The sequence below is a fragment of the Vulpes vulpes genome, chromosome 5 (genome assembly GCF_048418805.1).
Source record: "Vulpes vulpes isolate BD-2025 chromosome 5, VulVul3, whole genome shotgun sequence".
Taxonomy (NCBI): Eukaryota; Metazoa; Chordata; class Mammalia; order Carnivora; family Canidae; genus Vulpes; species Vulpes vulpes.
Window position 1 is genome coordinate 9840684 of NC_132784.1, and position 25105 is coordinate 9865788.

A 25105-nucleotide genomic window follows, 5' to 3' on the forward strand; every position below is an offset into this window, starting at 1 on the left:
GAGCTGCTGGGAGCTGGACCCATGTTCTCTCCTGATTATAATGACAGTGACAATTATGATGGTGATGATAATAGCTGTAACACTAATTGGGCTGTTATTATGTGCCATGCACTGTATCTGTGTTGAAGCACTGACTCCCACCCCCTCCCGCCCCCCACCCACGAGGCTGGCCCATTCAGGCCCTCCATGTTTCCTGGGCTCATGGACCAGGCTCCCAATGGCAGAATGACTCAGGCCCACCCACTGATGCCCAGCTCTGTTCCAGGAAGAGCATTTTAAATGAAGTGACTCAGGGCTTAGATGAGTAAGGCAGAGACATGCAGCCCAACAGACAGACAGACAGATAGAACATTGCAGTTGGGATGCATGGCCTGCAGGCCGGGGCCTCTGTAGGACCTGTCTGAGCTCACAAGGCTCAGGAATTAGGGGGGTTAGGTTCGGAGGTTAAGCCTGGCTCCTGCCCTTGGGGACCCAGAAATGCCCCGAGGGCTGGCCTCCAATCCCTCCAGTGCAGAGGAGCCCCCAGCCTACCTGCCTGCTGACAGGATCACTTATTTTCTGTGCCAAGCAGAGCCCTTCCCCAGGGCTCTGTGATCTAGTTTTTTCTTTTCCTACCTTAGAAATAGCTCATCGCAAGTTTACCCACAAGCCCTTCTGAGGGCAGAGGGCCTCCCACCTCCTCGAGGAGAGGCTCACAGATGAGGAATTTCTGAGGCACAGCAGCCTTGTAGTGATATTCAAATCATTTTTTTCTTGAGTGACAAGGAAGGAAGAGGAGAGAAGGGAAAGATGGGAGGGCAGGAGGAGAGATTCTAGGAGCCCCTGGTTCATTGAGTGTCCTTGAAAGCCCTCCTGGCTTTGCTCTTGCAGGTCTTCTAGTCACTGTGTGACCTTGGGGAAGTCACGGGGTGTCTCTGGGCCTCCTTCCACCAGCAGTCAGCGAGGAGGTAATAAGATTAGGCCACTGCCTACCTGCTGAGACAGCTGTCATGTGATTCCAGTCACAGGGCCTTTGCCAGGCCTTCTCAGGGCTTGGGGCTGGCTTGGGTGGATCTCATCTCTACCAGCTCATCTCCTTTCCCCACCCATCAGCACCTATGCGGGTCCTTGCTGTACCACTGGGCTGCTCCAACATGCAATGCAAAGTTCATGCAGCAGGTCAGCAGTGCTGAGTGGAGACAGAATTAAGCCCCACTGGGAGAAGAGCTTGGAACACATCCCCTCATGGCACAGGGACATTCTGGGAAATGTGGCTAGAACTGCCCGTTTCCTAACCAGTTACATCCAGACAACCCATCCTGGCCCCACACCCCCATCCCCAGCTGAGCCACACACAGAGTTTGTACATATTCTCAACAGCTCCCCATCACTGCCTTGACCACAGGCGGGCACGGGAAACTTACTGATCATCATTCTGTGAGTCTGGAAACTGTCCTGACGCCTGTGGGGGCCTCATCTGGAAAGGATCTCGAAAGCTCAACCCAACCTTCCACCAGCTTACTGCTCCCCCTTTAAACACTCTAGGCATCCGACTGCAGCAGCATCCCATGCAGCAGCCCCCAAAAGCCAACGTCCACATGTGTGTGCGCACACACAGAGACACACACACACACACACGCCAACCTTGCCTCTCAGCCCCACAGCTGCCCTGGAGTTCTGGCCAAGAGAAGGTTCTATCCTCCTTCATAAGAAATGAGGCCATGGACACCCGAAATGGAAATGCAGCTCGTGAGTGTGCTTGGTGACCTGAGGGAACCGTAGGCCATCTCCCAGACCCCAGAACGGGAGGCCCACAGCCACAAAGATAAAACACCGCAGCTTATTCTGCAGCACGGCTGCAGGGCAGCCCAGCAGAGGGAGAAGTCAGGACCGTGAGGGCACGTCCTACGTGGCAACCTGGAGGGTAGCGACCACAGCCTCCTACACCTGCCCTCCAGTGGGGACCTCCTCCTGGCTTCTCCACACCAACACCCTGCATTTCATGTCCTAGCCCTTCCCTGCTCACCACCCAGGGCTGCCTGGCCTGCCTTCAGAGTCCCGCCTGAGCGCAGCCTTTCCTGGGTACCTTCTCACCACTACATGGTCGCAGCAACATGAACTCTGAGTGCAAGAGCCTCCTGGCTGGGCTCCCTTCACCTCCTCGTCCTGCGAAGGTCCATTCTCCACACAGCCACTGGGAGGGTCTTTGGAAATGTAAGGCAGGTGACCCTCTGCCCTTGCCAGAGACCCCCAGGTGCTCCATCACACACACACCCCAGCATGACCAGGCCCTGGCCCCTGAGGCAGCTCCATGATTAGCTCCTTCCTCAGCACTCAGCTGACCTGTCCACTCTGAAGTAGGCCTACCTGCCTATAGCTTGCGAGGGCATTTGTTATTATTTACGTGCATTGGTTCCTATTTATGTGCTCAAATCTATCGCCCTCACTGGACAATGGGGTCTGAGAGGACAGGGACCACATCCACTATGGCCCTGGCCCCTGCCACAGCCTCAGCACTCAGACACTGATAAGGAGCTGTGAAATGAATAGAAGGATCCAGAGATGAGCCCGAGAACACTGGACAGATAAGGCCACAGCATAGGGAAATTCAGGCAAAGACTGCTCCACCTGCGCCCTGATCCTGGTCACCCAACTGCCCACAACACTAAAAGCTATCAAGGCCCACTACCTCCTGAGCCTCCCCCCCCGCCCCCATGTTGTGGACTCTCTTAGTCAATTCCTGTGAAATCAGACCTATCACTAGTGTCCTCTACTAAGGGGGAAAGGAGGCACCTCTGTGGGCCCAAGGGGCTGGAGAGGAATGACCCAAGCCAACCAATGCTGGCATTATCACAGACCACAGAACCAGAGGGAGGCTGGCCACATGAGAGTTTTGGGGATCCCCAAGGGTAGCTGAGAACCACAGACATCCAGGCAGCTCTGGGAGTGCAGGGGTGCAGGGTGGAGACCATGACTGCAAACCTGCCTGGGACCCTCAGGACACACACCCTTTCCCAAAGGGCCTGTGCTTCCCAAAGTGCCCAGGACAGAGAAGTCCTGGCTAGTTAAAGACCCTCCCCAGAGCCCATCCCCGGCTGGTAGTGGCCTCCTGGGAAAACCTCAAAAAGACCTGACTGCTCAAAGTGCTCCCACCAGGGAGCTCCACAGAAATGTAAAATCTCTGGCCCTGCCCCAGACCCACTAACCAGAGCCTGCTGCCACAGACCCCAAGGATCCTGGAGGTCCGCCCCTAGAGTTTCAGGAACTCTGCTCCCAGGCACTCCCGGGGCTTGCTTGCCCAGGTGGGTCGCTCACCATCACAGAACCGTTCTTGGCAGCCCATAAGCACGCCCATCGACAACACAGTGCTACAAGATGTTCCCCACAGTGTTATTTACAAAGGAGAAAATTTGGAAACAACCTAAGTATCAAACAATGGGAAAAAAATTCTAAATTAAGCGAAAGCCATCCAAATGCTTCTGCCAGAACGCCTGATCCTCTGGAAGAAAAGCTTTTACTCTCACATGGGTGGGAAAAGCCAGCTTTTCCCTGCAGACAGGCATACACAGCACAGTCCCGCACATTAACAGTGGGCACGCTCTGGTTGCTGAGATTAAGGCACTTTTTAATTAACATTTAATAACATTTTTTATGTTTCCTTTTACTTTGATATGTTTTCCTAATTCTCTCAGCAAATATGCCTTACAATAATGATAATGAAACTACCAGTACATGATACTCCTTTAAAAAAACAAAAAAAGAAAGGAAATGTGAGTCTTCCTTTGAAGGGGCACTCTTGCATCAATTTACTCTGCCAAAGGACTTGATGAATCAGGTTTTGGGACATTGCCTGGGAAGAGGCCCCAAGGAGGGACGGTGGGAGGAGAGGAGGTCCCGAAGGCAGCAGGAAAGGCAGGGGGTCGTGGGCACCTCCCTGGGGCAGGTTGGCCTTCTGGAGACCTGGCTAGGGGTGAAGGAAGCCAGGGGAGTGGAGAGCACTAAAGGCCAAAGCCGCCCACTGCAGGGCCTCTGCTCCTCCTACCTCTGCTTTCTAACACAACTTGCCCTCTACCCTCTTCCCTAGCCAGCAAGACCTGGTTCCCTGACCACCTTCTCCAGGAAGGCTTCCCTGACAACCCCACTCCAAGGCCTCTGGGCATGGTTAGATGCCTTCCTGTGGGCTCCTACAGGAGCCTCTTGGGTCCCAGACAGAAGGTTTGGCGGAGGATATCTCATGCATGCATTTAGAACCTGGCTAGCACTCAGAAAGCCACCGTGCAGAGCCCAGTTCCCCTTCTTATGCCTGGCTCACCCGGCTGCCCTTGCGTGGGCCTCCACGGGTCTTCTTCAGCTACCTGCTCTGGCCTAGGCACTGCCCACCCCTTTGGGCTCTGCCCACCAGTGGCTAAGCACCCATATGTAAGGCCCAAGGCAGGGCAGTTTTCATGAAAGCATTTATAGATGGATGCCAAGCATTTCTGGCAAGTCCTGGTGCCGGTCCAACCCCTCCCCAGCCCCTCGGTCTCAGAGCCCCACTGGGCAGGGGTCCAGGCTCCAAGCCTTTCCAGATCCCCTCAAGCCCCTTGGTCTGGGGCCTCAAGGCAACTGCAGGATAGGCAGGAACTCACAGTGCCCACGGTTCGTTGAGTAATTGGAGAATAAAACGAGATTGGAAAATCCCTATTCAGTGCCTGGCAAAGAGAAGCTGCTCAGATCCTGCAGATTCGCATCCCCCTTCAGGTCTGCAAGGAGAAGGTGGTGGCTCTTCTAGATGGGCCCCCGGTGACTGTGAGTCCTGCAGACTCTCCCCAACCAGCTGGCCCGGGCCGGGCTATTCTTTGAGGTGGCTCAGCCTTACGCAGACCTGATACCAGCAGTGGGAACACTGATCTTCTCTAGGGAGGATCCTTAGGCAACGTACTCCCTTAGGGGCCATGCTTGGCACCATTTCCAGGGTTTGGGGGGCTCGTTGTGACATCTGCTTCTGGATCCAGTTCCAGGTGAGGTCTGCCATCTGAAGGGGCAGGTCGCGAACACCCACTCACTCACAGAGAACTTCATAGGTGCAGCAGGCCAAGACAACGTGCACCTGTGAGCATCTGCCCCCTGGAGAGGATGTGAGGTGGGTCGGTGAGCAAGAAGACACGGATGTCTGCTGCCAAGGAAGCCATAAATGGGGCTGCCCATGGGGCTTTTGTGGGTGAGCTAGTGGGTTTTTTTTTTTCATTAAAAAAATTTTTTTATCGTGGCAAAATATATGTAACATAAAATTTCCCACCTGGACCATTTTTAAACGTGCAATGCAGTGGCATTAAGTGCCTTCATCTGTTGACAACCATCACCACCATGCAGCTCTAGACTGTTTTCATCCTCCCCAACTGAAACTCTACTCACTGAACAACAACTCTCCAGGCCTCCTTCCTCAGCCCCTGGCAACCACCCTTCTACTTCTTTCTCTATGACTTTGACTATCAATTTGACCGTCCTCGGTACCTCATATAAATTGAATCATACAGTATTTGTCTTTCGGTGACTGGTTTATTTCATTTAGCATGATGTCCTCAAGGCTCACGTCTGTTGTGGCACGTGAATGAACACCCTTACGTTTTAAGGTTGAATAATACTCCATTACATAGACACCACATTGTGTTTATCCACTCATCTGTCCATGGACACTTGGGTTACTTCCACCTTTGGGCTACTGTGAGTAATGCTGCTGTGCACATGGGTGTGTGAATACCTCCTTGAGCCCTGCTTTCCATACTTGTGGTTACCTACCCAGAAGCGAGATTGCTAGATCATATGGTAGGTCTATTTTCCATGTGGTTCTCATAATTTCTCTAGTCCAACCCTGTGCTGGGCATTGGGGGTGGGGGGTGCTCTGAGGAATCACAGAGTGCACCCTCAGCCCTCCGGGGCCCCTCATTCTAAATGTTTTGGAGGGCCTCACTTATTGTGAACTTTAATGCTCAGCGGACTGTGGCTGTCTTGGCCAGGGTCATGTGTCCTCCACTGCCCCCATCCACACGGGACAGTCCTGGAGGTGTGGTGGCCTCTCACGAGGGGCTCCCAGAAGAAGGATGGAGGGGGAACACTGCAGTGGGCTCCTGGGACATCGGGACATCTGCCCAGGCAAAGAGGCGTCTAGATCAGGGGTGGGCTAACTTTTCCTATGAAGGCTCAGGTTCAGTATTTTAGGCTCTGCAGGCTGTATGGGTCTCTGTCATAGCTAATATATAAAGAATGAGGTAGCTAGCTGTATGCCAATACAACTTTATTTACAATCACTAAATTTGTATCTCATATAATGTTCATGTCATGCAATAGTTTTCTTCTTTTGATTTGTTTTCGACCATTTAAAAACGCGAAAACCATTTGTAGCTTGTGGATTTGGCCTGCTGGCAGTAGTTTTACCAAACCCTGTTCTGGAATTGACATGGCATTGTGAGGGCACCGGACCCCAATCCCCTATCCATAGGGTGGGACATTCCAGGAGCTTTCTCAGGGGTCAGGTAGCCCTGGGCAACCTGGTTCCACAGTGGAGTGTAGCTTCAATAATGAGCTGCGCGGGCATTCTCTCTTAGGGTCCCTTAGCACAGCTTTGCCGATCTGTGCCTGGCTCTGTGTCCCCTGTGGATGGCAACGGGAATCCATGGGCATCTACTAAAGGAGAAGATTTGCAACTAAAGACAGAGAATAAGAGGCCATGAACTTCTGGGGAAATGGTACTAGAATGCTTGCTTTATGATTTCCTAAAACAATCCCAGAACCCCATCTCAGCCTTGGCCTGGAAGGAGGGTCACGGTCACCTAAGTGGCCCTGACAAGACTAGCCTGGGATCTCCAAGCTCGGGCAGGCGGAGTGGGGGAGAGGAGGTTTGACTCATTCCCCACAATGAGCCAACTTCATGAGGCCAGCAGGGTGCAGACCCCACAAGCCAGAGCCCAGTGTCCCCTGGGACCTGAGACTTCATTGTAGCCCTTCCCTATCAGATGGTGTGACCCTGGGCAAGTCACTTACACCGTCTGCACTTGGGTTTCTTCACCTGTTGAATAGAAATAATAATACTCCCTAGAGCTGTGGTGGATTAGTTGGGTGAAAATACGTCAAAAGTTTAGAAGAGTTCTTGGCACATTATGAGCACTCAGTCAGTGGCAGCTATTATTATTATTGTCTCATTTAATCCACACAATTAGCCTAGAAGGTAAACACTATTATTAGCTCCATTGTATAAGGGAACTGCGACACAGAGAGGTTAAGTAACTAGCCCTAGGGCACACAGCTAGGACAGGGTGGGGCTCAAGTATGGAAAGCCACACCACTGTCTACTTAGCTCTTAGCCACTGGCTTGTGTGGGTTTCCCCTCTTGGGAAACCACAGTTGCAGAGAGCCCCAGGCCCAGGGAGGGGCTGCAGGGAGGCGCCCTGGGGTGATGTGGCCAAGACCTGACTCTTCCAGAAAGCTTTTCTTTGCACTCCTATAGCCTCACCTCTTGCTTTAGGGAACGATATGCACACTCCTGTGTATCACATGCCAGTCAGGATCACATCTTGGAGGGTTCGACTCTGCTTAGAAGGGACCCCCGTAGCCCTGTGCACAGAGCAAGTACTGGGCAAGAGTCTGGGCTGCTCAGTGGAGCTCCATTAGCTATGGGGACTCAGGCAAGTCTGTAATCTCTGTGCCATGGCTATCCCTCTACAGAATGAGAGGTTGGATGGGCTTCTCGACAGTTCTATGATCTAACCAACCTCTGGTGCATCTGCTTTCCACAACAGGCTCCCGCACCCCCACCTCCTAAAACACTGAATCCTGGGACCTGCCTTCCCATGACTCACTGAAGACAAAACAGAATGGGAACTCTTTTTTTAGCTTTTACTTTCGTGGGGAGACCACCTAACCTCCCAACACCAAGGCAGCCAGCCTAGATATCTCTTTTCAGGCCAAGCCAGCCATCTCTCCCTGCCCGTTCCAAGATGGGTGATAGGTGAGAGCATATCCCAGCCGGGCACTCAGAAGAGGTGAAACACTGTGTGAAAACTTCTGAACTTCCCATGGCTAAAGCCATGGCGTCCTCAGCCACCAGGGGACACAGAATAATCCCGTAAGAGGAGGTCAAGGGCATGCCCGGTGACTGCCTGGGAGCCGAAGTTCACATGAAGTTCATGTGAAGCTGGCTCAGGATGACCTGCCCCTCTGAATGCCATCCTGGAGCCCCGGGGCCTTGTCTCTGCCAAGGGAATGGCTATCGGCTGCGGCAGGGGCCTATGGGAGCTGCAGGTGACTGTTCTCAAGGAGAGAGAAGTGCTGGCTCTGGGGTACTGACACATAATAGGCATTTAAGAAATGAAGTGAGAACAAACAAGGAATAACTAGAGAAATGAATGAATGAATGAATGAATGAATGAACCATTTAGTCCAATCTAGTTTCAAACAAGAAAAATATAGGCTAGAGAGGGCAAAAAACTCACCTGAGATCAAATTGAGTGGCAGGGCCAGGATAAGGCAGCGACCAGCAGGGATTTACTGAGAGCACCTGCTGCGTGCCAGGCCCGATCCCACGCTGGGGAGACAAGAGCACAAGCAGATGAGGCCCTTGCCCTGGTGAGGCTTACAGTCTGCCTCCCAAGTCCAGCTCCCTGACCCCTCGTCCAGGGCCCTTTCTCACACCGAAATAGCAAAGAGGACGCACTGCCCTGAGGCCTTGCTCAGACCCCCTAGAGAAGACAGTGAACCCCACTGGGTGGTGGGCTGGTCCGTAGAGCCGACTCGGCACCGTGCACTTTCCACTCCTTCTCGGCGCGGTCGGAGCATTAATTCTTAATGCTGAAATAACTGACACTCATTAATGTGCCAGTCACCCATGGGGGAGCGGGGCCCACATTAACCAATTCATCTCTTGGTGATTGATTAATTAAAGTTTCACTTTTATAAGACACCCTCGGGTGGCGAACCATACTTTCCCAGGAGCAGAAGCCCAGGGCAGGGAGGGATGCCTTCTTCGGGGGTGCTACAAGCCCCTGGAGGGAACCAGGAAGCCAACAAGGACTCCAATAAAGTTATTGGAGCCTGGGCCCTTCGTTGCCACCCAGGCAGATGGGCATTGCATTTGCCCAGGGCAACAGCAGAAGCTCCTACGTGAGGTAGTGCTTCACCATGAAGCCTGAACACTCAGAGCAAATTACAGGCTTTTGAAATGCTATTGCATGAGTCACCTGTGGGGCACGGGTGCTCTTAAAAGGAAGAAAAATAACAAAGGCGTGGTCAGGACTGCCAATCCGGCCAGGAGCGCTAGCTTTTGGTCTTAGCCAGTTGAGACTCTCCCCAGGACCAGCTGGCCCCTTCAGCCTCAGTTGCTCCATCAGGGAAATGGGTGAGTGGGGTCAACCTCTCCCCCTGAGCGTGATTACATTCCTTCATTTAGCAGTTGAGCACTAGTTCTGCCCCAGTCTCAGGACGGTGCCGTGGTGAACCCCTCTTCCCCTAGATTCCAGGCAGGTATGTCCATGACCATGCAGGTAAGACTGGAGGGAAGCTCCCTGAGCCTTGGGAGTCAGGGTTCCCCCTCCAGAGCCCCAAAGGGTGAAGCACAATGACCCGAGAAAAAAGGGGGAGAACAGGTGTTGGGGGCAGCAAAGGGCATTTGGAGGCACAGAGCTGAAGGCAGTGAGCTGCGGATGGGCGCTGACGCCTGAGCGTGGAGGACGAGGAGGGGCCTGCGGGCTCCAGGTGGGGAGGTGAGCCCAGGAGCCACCAGACTTCTTTCTGGGGCTGGGGGCCCTGGAAGGATTTTATATAGGGGAGAAACCGGGTCCACCAAGTGGTGCTTAAATTATTACCCAGGGAAGGCGGGAGAATGCCCTGAGTATGTTTGGGAAAAAGACCTGTGAGTCGCCCACCTGCAGTGTTGACCTGTGGCTGCCATCACCAAACAGGTGACGGGCACAGCCTTCAGCCTCTGGCAGGGCCAAGGAGGCCCCAGCCCCTCCCTGGTTCCCATACCGGCCATTCCCCAAAGGTACGACTTACGTACAATGGGTCTGAGGTGTCACTCCCTCCCCTTCCAGAGATGTACCCACATGAAGGCCACTTGTGCTGTTAATGCTGAGAGGGTCACAGAAGCTGCTCTCGGTTAAGGAAGGAGGAGGCCCAGACAGAGCTGCAGAGTGTCCTCAGGGTGCACAGAGCTGCAGGGTGTCCTCAGGGCCTGCCCCACAGCAGGAAAGTTAAGAAGCAGTGTCAGAGCCCGTGTGGAGCACTTAGCTGCCCAGGATGCCCTGAGGCCCCGGGAGTGGGAGGTGGCCCCAAGAGCCTCAGCTGCAGATGGGGTGAACAGCAGGGACTTTGCCTCTCTCCCAGGCTTCCTGTGAGAAGTGAGATGATGCCTCAAAGCCCCAACACAGGGCCAGACCACCCTGAGACTGTCCCCTGAGGCCTGGGGCTGTACTCCTACTGGGTCAATGACAGGGTTCACAAGTGGCCTAAAAACCAGGGCTCTTGCACAAGGCTTGGAGCTCCCCAGGGTGAAGATGTCTGTCAGATTCACACATATGCACACGGAGGCCAACGAGAGTCTCCCCTTTCCACTGGTGGACCCCAGGGCCTTGTGCTCCACCCAAAGGCCCCACAGTAATGAGGAAGGGAAGTGAGTCAGGCAAACCCAGCCCTCCCATACCCCTCATTCTAGACCAGGGCTGGAATCGGCACCCAGGAACCCACCCCATGCTCCCCACCATCACCATCCCTGGGGCTGGGGAAGGAGACACACGGCTAAAGGGGGCAGGGCAGGGGAGGCCTGGGGAGCAGAAGTGTGCTGGAAGGCCTGGTGGAAAGAAGTGGGTAAGGAGGGAACAGAACAGGAGCCCACCTGGAGCAGGAGGTAAGATGCTAGCAGGAATGTCTGGCTACAAAAAGCCCTGCGAGCTGACGTGGATGCGGAGCTGTAATCGGGTGTGCTATTGGGTGTGCTAATGTCTCCTTCTGCAATCCTCTGTCTGCCTCTGTTTCTCCCCTGCCTCAATGAGGGGGACTAGGAATCCATCCCTGAAATCCCATTTGCTAATGTGGCTCTTATGCATTTTCTCCACACCTCTGTGGGTCTTTGCCCCCATCAGATTCTCTGGGGGTCCGCAGGTCTGCAGTGACCTCCAACAGGTCCCCGTGCCTGTTCACAGAGTGGCCGTTCTCACCGGGACCTGCAGGTGGGCAGGCACGGGTGGGGGGGGGGGGAATGGGGGGAGGGCTGGGGGCTCCTGAGGGCTCCTGAAGGGCCTCTCCAGGGCACACTCCGCGGCAGCCCTGGGTCCCCTTGGCCCTACAGCAGCTCTCCCTCCTGCCTCCTCCACCCTCCCCCAGCTCCTGGGGCTCAGTGGCCCCGAGGTCCTCTTGAGAACACTAGAGAGAGAGGAGGCAGTGTCTGGAAGGCCACGGACGCCACTCCGCCCCTGGAATAGCTATGAGGCCTCCTGCAAGGCACTCTACTTCCCGAGCCTCACCTCCTCGTCGGTAAAATGGGTACACCTCACCTGCCAAACGGGGAGGTTGTAAAGATTAACCAGACCCGGGTGTGAAGCATTACAACGACGGCTGTACGTTCTCAATAAATGTTAGCTCATGTCCACAGTGTCACAAGCCCCTGTGAATATTCACTGAATGAATAACTAGGGATGAATGAAGTGTCCCAGAGAGGGCCTCTAGGAGGAAGGGCGGGGCTCTCGTGTGGGGCACCTGGCACCATTCCTGACTCAGGGAAGCGCACTGAGAACAGCACCAGCGAAACCACACCGGAGCCGGACACTGTTCTGAGCACCTCAACACTCATGACAAGCCCCTGAGCCTCTGGGCTGCGTGGTAGGCACTGCCATTGCCCCATTTTACAGATGACGACACTGAGAAGCTAGGTTGGGCTGCGATCACAAAACCGGGTGGGCAGGCCCCAAACCCATGTTTCCAGCGCCTGTGCTCATGGAACATTGTGCAGACTGCCTCCCCGGCCACCGCTGGATCCAGAGGCAAAGCCACCGGCTTCCTGCACCCCCACTCGGCTTTGCTCAATCCATATCTGTTTTCTAAGAATCGGACCCAGCAGCCGTCTCACCCACCTGGCCAGGGAGGAGTAGGGATGGCGTATGGGTGGCAGTCCCCATAGACAGAAGAACAGCTCAGTGCACGGATGCCACTGATATGCTAGGCTGGAGTCTGGGTCAGGAGTTGTGGGAGGGAGGAGAGAAAACCCTGAGCCCCAGCCTCTCTTCTCTTCCAGGTAGGCCCCAGGACAGCTGGGTCTTCCCTTACCCCTCCCACTGGACAGCCTAGTGGCTCTAAGTGACTTCGGAAAGAGCCCCTGGGAGCAAATCCCAGCTCTGCTGCTTATGAGCTGTGCCACCTTCGGTGAATAGCTTTCTCAGCCTTAATCTTCTCATCTGCAAAATGGGGACAATATTACCTGCTCCCCCTCCAACCAGGATTGTTATGAGGACCAAACTGATGATCCCCCAGCACAGAAGAACAGCACCCAGGAAAGAGTTTGTTGAGCAATTAAATGGCCAGAGGGTACCGTTCTACTTTTTTTTTTTTTTTTTAGATTTTTATTTATTTATTCATGAGAGACACACAGAGAAAGGCAGAGACACAGGCAGAGGGAGAGGCAGGCTCCCTGTGGGGACCCCGATGCGGGACTCGATCCTGGGACCCCGGGATCACACCCTGAGCCGAAGGCAGACGCTCAACCACCGAGCCACCCAGGCGTCCTGGTACTGTTCTACTTTTAAACTGCTGCCGCCTCAGAGCTGCGGGAACAGCATGGTGACACCTTCCCCCAACCCCCAGAATTGAGTGACCAGGGTAGGGCAGCAGGGTTCGGTGACACCATACTGGAGGCAACCACACAGGTCACAGAAATGGTGCCTGTGCCCCCTGACCCAACTGCAGGGGGGCTCGCCAGCCACAGGCCAAATTTACAAATATAACCACCCCGATCCCAAAGCATGTAACCGGCCAGGTGCATTACCTCATGATGAAGAACACCAAACGGGCAAGATACACACACGACCAACCGTGCGACCACACCCCACCACCGCCGTCTCACAGCCCACACGGCCTCACACTCAACCCCGTATGCACACTCCCCCACACAGCCTCGGAGGCAGCCACCCACACACCCCCAGCTCACACACAGCCACACACAGTCTCGCACCCCCCCACACACAGCTTACATGCAGACGGTCATACCTGCAATCACACCACCTCACCCACAAATCCCCCTCCACTCCCACTAACAGCCCCCCCAACCCCCGGCACCACCGAGCTCACCCCACAGCCCACAGGCCTCCAGAGCTTGCCACGCCCCCCGACTCACCTACAGGTGGCACAGCTCATCTTGCAGGGCCCCCCGGGTAGCTCATCATTTGTTCAAGGCATCCCACTGGAAGCTGAGTACGGGCCGGGGTTCCTCCTGGAGCCTCTGCCCTCGGGAAAGGCGCCTGCTTTCTGCTCCTTTGCCCACATGGGCATCCTTTCTTTGGCCTATAGCAGTCTCGTGGCTTGGTGGCAGCCTATACCCACCCACCCCTCGTCCCTGCCCTGGAAGGAGGTCTAGGCAGCTGCAGGGATGCTCTGCCTGCTCCTTATGGGGTTCCCAGCAAGAATTCCCACAGGGCCTTGCAGAGGACATGCTAGCTGCGTGCTGGGCAGGCTGGAATTTCAGGTGAGGCAGGGGCCCAGCCACGGAGCAAGAGCTGCCCGAGTCGCTGTCCCAGACCCTGCCTGGAGCGGTGGCAGGGACCCCAGCCTTTGCACCAGGTGGCAGTGGTGTCACCCCCAGTAGCAGGAGCATGCATGCAAGCTCTGGCACATAACAGGCCCTCCTAAATGCTGCCTCCACCCTGGGCTGGGGAGCAGTCCCTCTCCCCCCAACCCCCTGGTGTGCTCCACTTGAAGCCAAACTCTCAGAGGGCTGGGAGGGAAAACAGACACAGGACACCCCTGGAGCCTATGCATAACGGCCCCTCAGTCTGCCCATCCAGGAAATGGGGGTGAAGAGAGAGGTGGTAGGTATAGCGCTGTCTGCACAAGGGGCTCTCCGGGGCAGCCCAGGTGGCTCAGTGGTTTAGTGCTGCCTTCGGCCCAGGGTGTGATCCTGGAGACCAGGGATCGAGTCCCACGTGGGGCTCCCTGCGTGGAGCCTGCTTCTCCCTCTGCCTGTGTCTCTGCCAATCTGTGTGTGTGTGTGTGTGTGTCTCATGAATAAATAAAATCTTTAAAAAAAAAACAAAACAAGGGGTTCTCTGCACCGCAGCCGACTTCCTATACCCCCACCTCAGATTTGGCCCACTGAGTCACTGAGGACGCAGGGTGTGTCTGAAGGTCAGCCAAGGGTGCATCTGACATGGTGGGATGTCATGAATCGCAGTGGGTGGGTGATGGAGACATCTGAGGTGGATATGGTAACAGCCTCTGGCCCTGGCTGGCCGGTTGGTCCTATGAGAGGCTAACAGCCTGGTGGCCCGAAGAAGGAAAAGAACTTTCAGGCAGAGCAGGAGGGCTCTTCGGTCAGAGGCACGGGACCTGGAAGGCGGTGTGACAGGCCTGCTCTCCAGGGCCCCCCCCTCCCCCGGAGCTGGTCCACTGGGAAGATAAGGGCAGAGCATGGGAAAAAGCAATTGGCAGAAAAGGGCTGAGACCTACATGGGAAAGAAGGAACAGGGGAGCTTATGGCCTCAGAAGCACAGGAAGGAAGCATCACGTCCCTACTGAGCAAGAACACTAGGCCCCGAGATGGGGGGTGCATGCCTGGCCTCACTGCACCTGTCAGGAAAAGTTACTGCCAACTCCCATTGTCCCAGCAGGGCCGGAGCCCGCAGGGACACCTGCCAGCAAAGGGCAGCCGAGTACCACTCAGAGACAGTGTCTGCCAGCCTGCTGGCCTCATGACCCTCAGAGTCCCAGACCCTTCTCGGGGCTACTGTGGGGTCCATGCTGTGAAGCACAGCCCCAGAGGTGGGCCCCAGACATGCCCCACATCCAAACTGTAGAGGCATCCTGGAGGCTGCCCGCAAAAGTTCCTGGGCCAGGGGTGGGCAGGGGCTAGACTGAGGACCGAGAGCAACCAGCATTAGTTGGATGGAGCCCACTGCAGAGAACCAGCTGGATCCTGACCTACACCCCAAATGCCCGGGCCAGGCTGGTCTTTATTCAATTTTCTTCTTTGCTGCTATTACCTTGTATCGTATCTGAAGACCTTGCAGATCAACAAACATATCCCTCAGGACAAGAGGCTGACAGGGCAGCAGCTCCTGCAGATAGGCAAAGACAGAGGCCAGATGCGGCCTCCTGCCACCAGTTGGCGGTGCGAATTGAGATATGTCCTTCCCGCTGCCCACAGCTCTCCATCACTTCCCCCATTGTCCCCTTAATGGGGTTGGATCAATCTGTAAGGTCCTGCCCTACTCAAATATTTTTTTTTTTCCCTGGGAAGACCACATGTGACCCAAAAACCAAGGAGTAACCCCATTGGCCCTGCAGGGCCTCAAATGAAGGCCCGGGCTTTAGGGCGGCAGTTCTAGGGCGGCAGTTCTCCCAGTGGAATGGGTTGGCCGGCCGCGCCCGGGCTCAAGTGCTCCAGGCGCCTGTCCCAGCTGTGTGACCCGAGGCAAGCTCTGAACCTCTCTGAGCCTCAGATTCCAGAATCAGGAAAATGAACATGAAACCATTCCCCCCAACCCTCAGAAAGCAGGATACAAAACAGCACTTCGCGGCTATCTCAAGTCCTACCCGCCATAGCAGCTGGACAGTTGTCACTGCTAAAACCACCACCTACTACCACCAGTTAAAATCCCCACAAGCAAGGACAATTAGCACATTCTGGGCCCGGTTTCTGTTCACCCTTCTGCCCTAAAGTCCTAGCCTCTTCTGGGTTACGGTCACCTGCATTAGCGCATGGGGTGGGCCTGCAGGTCAGGTGGGCTTCAGTCTTCCAGGTTCTACATTTCCTTCCAGGGATGGGGGCTTAAACCGGCACTTTCAAGTGGTAATAGATGTGGCTTTAGTAAAACATAATTAGTCTGGGGACCGGGAGGGTAAACAAATGTGTAATTCATGAATTTGCTAATTGTCCTTCATTTTGATCTTCTGCCATTTTTCCTAGAGTCTCTGACTGACATCCGTGCTCGTGGCAAGGACTCAGAGAGTGCCGGGAGCGAGCCGCGGAGGCGACGGGCATCAAGGCTGGACGCCCGGCTGGCCACACCCTCCTCCCGCCACCGCCTCCAGCCCAGACCCCAGCGCCCCGCACAGCACACAAGGCAGGAAGCCCGTGGCACTCCACCTTTTATTTTCTTAAACTGTACACAGATGTAAAATACTTTAACAGCAAGTCTATGGGAAAATTGTTTGGTTTTAAATTATTATGAAACAGAACCTAAGGGGAGCTTTATTAAATAAACATAAAGGTGGGGATTTAAGGACGCACACCTGCAATCTACCATAGTCATTTTTTTCTGTACCTTCTGGGTGTGTAAAGATAGAAAAGACACATCAAACTGAATAAACAAAATCCATTTATACCCTGAAACGTTGGCAGGCCACTCAAGGGATTGTTCAGAACGTCTACCTCATATAAGATGGCCTCACCATCTAATAAAAATTAAAACTGATCTGTTGGCCTCTTTGGTTCCAAAATTATGTATAATACATTTAACTGTATTTTTTTTTTTTTGCTGCTATAAAAATAACTTCTTTTTTCAAATGGCAGTTTCTGACTAATCATGCAACTAAATCAGTGCAAACATTAAAAGCAATCATTCGCTTAAAAAAGAAGCAAAGGATTTCATTTCAAGTATAAAAAATATAAAAAGAGTCGTACGAGTCCAGTTTCGTCTAGTGTGGGTCAACCCTTTAAATTGCATAGTTCACGTGGCACTTGGACATCTGGGGGTGAGCGAGTTCAGTGCTCTGCCAAGGGCCACTTCTGGACACACGCAGATGGGCAAGTGCTATATCATGTGCGTTCAGGCAAGTCGGCAAGTGCTAGGAAGGGCAGGCGGGCAGGCGAGCAGGCGGGGGCCGCGTCCATGGCCGGCCCTGGTGGCCGGGACCCACGCAGGCAACTTCTGCAAAGCAGCCGGAAAGCCTTCCCCAGCTCTCCAACACCGGCTGAAGTGTTCCCCTCCCACAAACCCTGCTGGGGGTGGGGGGGCATCCTCCCCCCCCTTCCCCAACGCAAGCATTTCCAGAATGCCTCCACTCCACCGTTTCCTCCTCTGGGCTCATTCCCTTGCCTAGGGCATCATTTCCACCCCTTCCCCAACCAGTCCTAGAGGAATATGCCCAGTGAAGGGCACAGATTGCAACTTTTTTTTCCTCCCATGTAGAACAATTCAAATCTTAACTTAAAAGGTCATACCTGGTAGCAAAGTCCCTTTTCAATTATACAACTGGAATGAATGACCTGTCAGCTGCTAGTGATCAGTTAAAGCATCAAATTAAGACCCTTCTCTTCTCCCTCCCTCCCTACCCCAAAAACAAACACACATATAAGTCACGCCAGGGACCCAAGCAACAGTCAAAGGGTCATTGCCACGGCTCCGCAGTCTCTGGCAGGTTGTGTCCGTTCTGGGCCTCTTTCCCTCTACAAGGGTGGGAAAAGACAGGCTTCCCCTGGTCCTGCAGCATGAAGGATCCCAGGCAGGGAAGGAAGCCAACGTGTCTGAGCCAGGAGATGCTGAGGCATGGCAGGCCTCGCACACAAGCAAAGGGGGACACGCAGCCCTCCTGCCTGTCCGCACACTCCCCACCCCCGCATCTGCTTCTCCTCTCTGTGGCTCCCGTGCTCGCTCTCCTCTCTCTCTCTCTCTCTCCTCTCTCTCTCTCTTTCTCTGTGTCTCTCTGTCTTTGTGCTTTTATGTGTGCTCGGAAGGCGCGATTCAGAGTGGCCGGGCCAGCTGGTGGGAATGGTGGCTGCTCACCCCATTCTCTCCGACTGACAGGCATTTGTAGCTAAGCTGCCATTTGTCACCGCATCCATTTGCTGGTATCCTGGAGGCTGCTGTGTGGGTGGCAGGATGCGTCTGGCTGTGCGTGTCTACGTGTGCATTTGAAAGTATCTCACGTCGGTCGAGGGTTCTTGCTCTGGCTTTGACTGATTGCTCGATGAAGTAGTAGGAAAACGTTTCGGGCCTCGCCCTGGTGCCTTCCGGGCAGCCCCACGTCAGGACCGCGCCGAGCCGGCCGGGCACCCGGCGGTCCCCACGGGGGCTGGGGGGAACCCTTCCGGCCCTGGCGCCCCTCCACCACCGCCGCAGCCCTGCCGTGTGGTCAGGCACAGCCGCACTCCTCCACGATCATGTTGGGCACATCCCGCTTAACGATGTTGTACTCGTCATCGAAGTAGAGCATGGACATGGTGCTCAGCTTGGTGGGGATGCAGCAGGAGTTTACTGTGCCGGGGTTCAGGCCCCGCATGCGGTACTGGTTCACCACCGCCGTGTGGAAGGAGGAGGCGGAGCCAGGGACCCCCGCCAGGTAGGCCGGGCAGCTGCCCTCACAGTAGTTCCCGTAGTAGCCGGTGGGTGCGATGATCCAGTCGTTCCAGCCAATGAGGCGGAAATCAATGAAGAACTGTTGCCTGCAACAGAGGTTGGTCCGGCCATCGCACTCCAGGCCCCGCTTGCGGATGCGGTGCCGGCTGTCCCCCAGCCGCGCCTGCACCACCACGAAGGGCCGGTGCGACTCCTCACCGGGGTCCACGAACACGGGCACCACGGCCAGCTCCTGGCATCCGTCGCACTGCACGTCCAGGCTGAGCCGCCGCTCGCCCCGCTCAAACAAGGCCTGGATGGCCTCCGTGAGTGGGAAGGTGTGCCAGCCGCTGCGCTTGAGGTCCACCTTCTTCTCCACCGCGTTCCACCGGTCGCCCTGGCCCTGCTCCTGGAAGTACACCTTGACCCGCACCTTCCTCCGGCTGCCCTTCTCCAGGACGTAGGGCAGGAGCTTCAGGTAAAGCCACAGGCTGGCCTGCACCACAAACAGGTTCTGGTTGCCTTCGTTGGAGACGAAGAAGTACAGGCGGACCCGGGAGGAGGCGAGGCCATCTGCGGAGAGGTGGGAGAGCAGGCCAAGTTAATTCAAGGAGAACACGAGGCAATGGGGAAAGAGACTCTGCTGCATGATGCTGGAATGTGAACTTGCCACGCAGCTGGAAAACGTTATTGACCAGAAATACTGTTCCTGGGGCCAGGGCCTCTGACTGTAACCTGGGAGAGGCAGAGAAAATCGTTTTCCATTGAGAAACCCGGACCAGCTTGGAGCTGGAGGGTCCAGGCCTATAAAATCCTGCCTCACCTCTCCCAGGCCAGGGCTCCCTGGAGACAGGCTGTCAGGCCTCAAAGCTCAACAGAGGAACTTGTCAGGAGGCCAAGATCTTAACAAGTTGTTATGGGTATCTGTGAAATCTGAAAAACAAAACCAGGATCGCACTGAGGATTTTAGGGTGGGTTGTTTCAGTGGAAAGGTAGTTTCTTTTTTTTTTTTTTTTCTTTTTTTCTTTTTTTCTTTTGGTTAACTCAGGGCATTGCAAAATCGAGCTGAGCCACCTACCGCCTCTTCCCAGTGTTTACCTAAGCATGATCTGATCCAACCCCCAGTGGAACCTCCACTGCAAACAAGCGAGCTCTGCTCAGATTTCTAACACAGGAACGTGTGCTTTGCAGGCTGCAAAGAGCAGCCCTCGTTTCTGACTAGTTCCAAGGGACAGGACATTCAGCCTTGAAACTTGAGGTCCGCTCCTTTCATGAGACGCTGGCTCCCCATTAATGGCACGTTCAAAATTGCCAAGGGAAAGGGGAACTGGCTTGTTAGTCTCCTCCATAATTCAGCTCAACAAGAAGAGAGGCCATGCCAACCCAGACACAACTACTCTCTCATCCTACATTGCAGTGACTCTTCTGACAATTTGGACTTTTTTCTTCCTTTTTTTTTTTTTTTCTCCAGGAAGAACAAATAAGGCAACTGTGTGGCCGTGGCTGGTTTTATCAAACCTCCTACCACTGCCCTGCAGCCCCCTCCTCAGGCCTCGCCTGGCTCCTCTAATAACACTGACATCTGACTTTGAAATGGGGGAAAGTGCAGCCTTAAAAGCTGGTCTTGGACGAGCTGCCTGTGACCTGAATCTGTTATTTATAAGTCAAAGAGCTGGCTCCGTGAAATGGACCAGAAATATACCAGCCCCCGCTGTCATTTTGTGCCACCGGGACCAAAAGGCCTCCTCGACCTTCCAGAATCACATTTCTACTCTGGGCCCCAAAGCACCTTTTAATCCAAGCTCTCTAATTGCATGTCGAGCTTTCCCTGACTCGGTCGGACAGCTAAAACAGCAATGCATTTCTTTCTAAGCACAAACCAGTCCGATTGTCTCTGCTTTTCTCCACACCCGGCCATGCAAAACTTTTCATCCCTTTTCATCCCCAGGCGGCACCGGCACCGTCTGCCTGCTGCCTGGGAGGGTGGGGGGCATTTTCAGCCTGGTGACACAACCGCTCCCCGCCCCAACACACACACACACACACACACAAGCTCCCTGCCCACCCCCGCCCTGCCTGCACCAGGGCTTCCCCCTCTGCGACCTTCTCCGCAGTCCCCTCGGCACAAATGGGGCTGAGCTCCAGGCACAAAAGCCAGCCTGGCTCATTCAAGTCCTGAAAAGGACAGCGGAGTGGAAAGCACTTGCAGCATTTCAGCGCCGGCACATTTTCCTCCTCCTCTTAAAGTTCCGAAAGGTTTTCTGTCCCTCGATTATTACATTTGGACAGTGGCAGAAATGTGCAGATGCAGGGCCGGGAGAAGATTCCAGAAGGGACTCCTACCCTTTGTTAACTGGGAACTCTGCGGCTCTCAGGCGAGGGGGTTGCTGCGGCTGCCAGGCAAGCCCAGAGGCACGGGGCTGCCCCCGAGCCGCGTCTTTCTCTGCGTAAATGATGGGACCTGTTGAGAAGCCTGCCTTCCGCCGGTTCCGGTGCCCACACAATCGGAGGGAGGTTGCCTAGCTCTCCCCAGCGAGCCGGCAGCAATCCTGGCAAGCCCGCGCTGCCCTGCCCGGCGAGGGAAGCGGCCCGGCCTCTCCCGGCGCGCACACACACACACACTCACACACACACACGCACACACGCACCCACTTCTCGGCCCACGGGCATCAACAAGCACACACATCTCCAACCACACCGCTGAGCCTACACTCCGGTCGTGGGAAACAAAAACATTAAGCAACCGCCAAGCAAGCGCCCGCGGAGCCAGGGCCGCGCGCATCTGCCGGGAGGGGGATGCGCGCCCAGAGGCGCCGGGGCTGATTTCTGGGAGCAGGGGTGGGGGGCGGGGGGCACCGGGCGGGCGGGCGGACGGACGGACGGACGGACGGGGCGCACGGCGGGGGCTGGCGGCAGGGCTGGGGCGCGCCCCGCGGGGAGAGCGGGGGCGCGGGGCCGCCCGCGGGGCAGACCCACCTGTCTCGGCGAAGCTGATGATCTCGGAGACGCGCTCCTGGCCGTCGGCGCCCGGGCTGGCGTGGCCGTCGAGGTGCGGGATCTCCACGCGGCCGTCCTCGCGCACCTTGCCCGCGTGCAGCTTGCGCAGGGCCGTGACCATGGCGGCCTTGGGCACCGCGTGCGTGATGTTGGGCCGGCCCCGCATCTGCAGGCGGCTCAGGATGTGGCGCTTCACCGCCTCCAGGAAGTCGCCGTCCACCCGGCCCGGCTCCTCGGGCCGCCGGAAGCCGCCGCACGACGTGCAGGTGTCCTGCGGGCCGCCGGGGGCCCCGGGCGGCGGGGGCGGCGGCGGCGCGGCGGGCGCCGGCGGGGGCGGGGGCGTGGGCGAGCCCCCGGCCTCGGGCCCCAGCCAGCCGGCCGCCAGCAGCAGGAGGCAGGCGGCCCCCAGCGCCCGAGCGGGCAGCCCGTCCATGGTGCGCCGCTGCCGACGAGGGCGCCCGCCGCGAGGCGAGCCGAGCCGAGCCGAGCCGAGCCGAGCGCAGGGCCGGGCTCCGGGCTCCGGGCTCCGGGCTCCGGGCTCCCGGCGCGCCGCCCCGCCCCGCCCCCGCCCGCGCCCGCGCCCGCGCCCGCCCGGGCCTCCGCCCGCCCGCCCGCCGGGAGGGCCGCCGCCGGCAGCAGGGGGAGGGGAGGGGAGGGGGCGGCCGGGCCGCGGGGGCTGCGCGCGGCGGGGAGGGGGCCGGGCCGCGGCGGGGGCGGGGCGGGGGCGCGGGCGGGGGCGCGGGGGTCAGCGCCGCGCGGGCGTCTCCGGGCGCCGCGGCCTCCGCAGCCTCCCCCCCATCCTCTCCGCGTCGGGGCCCGCCGCCCGCGGCTCCGGCGAAGCGAAAGCGGCCGCGCGGGGCCGGTGGGAAGGGGCCGGTCGACGCAACTTGGCCGAGACGGAAGCGAGGGCGCCGGAGTCGGCGGAGGGGGCCGGGGCGGCTTGCGCGGCGCTGCGGCGGGCGCTGCGGCGGGGCCCCGCTCGCACCTGAGCGCCGGGAAGGGCCGGAGCGGGGCGGGCGCGGGGCGCGGGGCCGGCTCAGAGGCGGCGCGGAGCCCCCGGCCGCGGGCCCTGCAGTCCTCGCGGCGCGTCACGCGGCAAAGTTGTCTCCAGGCTCCCGGGGCGCCGCATCCACCGGCGGGCGGGCCGCTGCGCGCTCCGGGCTCGCTCCGCCGCCTCCTCGCCGGCCGCCTCCCTCCCTCCGCCGGCTGCGCGGGCCGGCGGGGCGCGGGGCGCAGGCTGGGAGCCGAGGCGGAGGCCGGGCCCTTCTCGCCCTGTCGCGGCGGCGGCGGCGAGCTCGCTCCGAGCGCCTCAAAGTCTCGCAGCGGCCCCGGTGCGGGGCCCCGGCTCCTCTCCCGCGGGCGCTCCCGGGGCCGGGCGAGCCGGAGCGTGGCGGCCGCGGCGCGGTGCGGAGCCTGCCGAGGACTTCCTCCCTTTGCCCTCTCTCCTTTTACTCGCCTCGTTTTTTCTCCCAAGGGGGAAAAAAAAAGCCGCACAATCTCCGTATGTGCGCGCGCGTTGAGATAGACGTTGGCATAAAGGGGGGGGGGGAGCGAGTCTCGTCCCGGCCCTGCGGGAGGGGCCGTCCGCGCCTCCCCGCTCCGGCCTTCCCCGCCGGGGGGGCGGAATCTGCTCGAGTCGCTGCCGCCCGCTCCCCACGCCCACCCCCGCCGCTCCCCACGCCCACCCCCGCTTCCCCCCGCTTCCCCCCGCTGCTCCCCTTTCTGCCTCCGCGGGGAGGAGGGGCGAGCCGGGCCGTCCCCTCCCCCGCCCCGCAGTGCCCGGACACTTTTGCCGTCTCGAAACTTTCCCACCACGTGGGCGCCCCGGACCCTCCCCAGCCGGGCGGCGGGCGACACGGACGCGCTCCCGGCCCGGGCCCCTGCGCTCGCCCCCTCCCGGCCCCTGCCGCCGCCCCCCGCCCCCCGCCCCCCGCCCCCGGGAGCGGCCCCTCTGGTGCCTCCCGGGGTGCGCCTTCCCGGGCTCGGCGTGGATGCGGCTCCCGGGCTGCAGTGCCCCAGCCCAGCGCCCCGGGCCGCCCGAGCATCGCACGAGGCGCGGGCCCGCGGGCCGGAGGGGCGGAGGGGGCGGTGGCCGCTGGAGGCCGGCCCCAGGCAGTCCTCGACTGCGTGGGGGGGCAGCCTCGCGGCTGGGAGGCCTCCGAGCCCCAGGACTTGCGGAACTGGCGAGGTCTCCGGCCCCACTGCCCCCCCGCCCTAAGCGGTAGATCTAGGTCTCAGCACACCCGGGTTCCAGGGGCGGCTCGGCCGCTGCCAGCCTTGCAGGAGTGACCTTGAGTAGTCTTCACCCTCTCCCGTCCTTATCTCGTCATCTGTGATGGGGGAGGACAAGAACACCTGTGTGACGCTCTGGGCGCCCCAAACTTGGCCAAGCACCTCCAAGAACCCTATATACCGTGATTCCAAGGCATAGTTCCTGGGGGGACCCGGACAACAGACCCTGTCAGTGAACGCGGAGCTCCCAACGCCAAGAGCAGCCGGTCCTTCCCCTCCTTACGCCCCCACCTGGGTGCGGAGCAGCACAGCAGAGCCAGAGGGCCCGGCGCTGGGGCCACGGACCACCGCCCTGCCCCTGCGCTGTCCCCTTCCTCGCCCGGACCCCCACCGCCGGTCGCGGTCCCTGCAACAGGCGAGCCTGTGCGGTGCAAGCAGGGTGGGGGGTCATCGTGGCTTTCCTGGGCCGCAGGGGAGCGGAAGCTGGATGGTGGCTTCAGCTCCGGTTCCCCACCCTCCCCTAGCTGGGAGCTGCGGGCTGCGGGCTGCGAGCTGCGAGCCGCAGTCGGGCCTCCCGCCCGTTCGTGCCTGCGGGGAGCTGGGCCGGACTGCAGCCCGCTGAGGCCCGCAAGTCTGGAGGCCGAGCGCCCCCTCCCTCCCAAGCTGAGGAACCGACCTGAAGGTGCCTGGCCCTTCGGGACAGCCTTGGAGCTGATGCGGGTTTACCAAGGGGGAGTCAGAGAAGCAGGGGACCAGGAGGGTCCCCGCCGTGGCGGCCCTCCTGTCTCCGTAGGGCTTTCCCCAGAGCCCGATTCTCTGCTGTTCCCAAACAGCACGGCACTCTCTGGCCTCTCTTTCCACCACTTGCTGGATGATGCCAGAACCTGGGGAGCCTGTGGTATCTGGGCAGGAAGGAGGTGCTTCTACCTCAGGGGTTTGCTTGCGTCTTCCACCAGACGCACATGCTCTGGTTCTCTGGGTCTTTCCATCACTGCGGCCACCAACCACTTGGCAAACTCCTCTGTCTTGAAGACCCAACCTCATCTCTCCTCCTTGGTGAAGCTCACCATGGCCCTCTTGTGTCCTGACTAGTTATTTGCCATATTAGGCTCCTCCACCCAGTGCCTGGCTATTAGCCCTTCACCTATATGTCTCCTTTGTGGGGCCCCAGACTCCCAGAGGACAAAGACCAAGTCTCATGGCCCTATCGGATGCCAGATCAGGAGCAGCTTGTTGAACTAATGCTTGGTTGATTGAATGAATGAATGAATGAATGAATGAATGAATGAATGAACGAACGAGAAAAGTCATCAAGCAATGAGCTCATCAAGAAATGGGCACCCCTGCACTCCCCAGTATAAACCCTCCCAAAAGCCGTCTGTCCG

General features: G+C 57.8%; 1 protein-coding gene across 1 annotated transcript; it reads right to left on the minus strand.

Moving 5' to 3' along the window:
• Positions 1-16284: 16284 nt before the first annotated feature.
• INHBB (inhibin subunit beta B) lies at positions 16285-23100 on the minus strand. The gene is made up of 2 exons (XM_026017765.2): positions 21468-23100; positions 16285-19064 (listed from the first exon to the last, which is right to left on the minus strand). Exons 1-2 carry the CDS (start codon positions 21919-21921, stop codon positions 18289-18291), a joined length of 1230 nt encoding a protein of 409 aa, XP_025873550.2. The 5' UTR covers positions 21922-23100; the 3' UTR covers positions 16285-18288.
• Positions 23101-25105: the final 2005 nt, after the last annotated feature.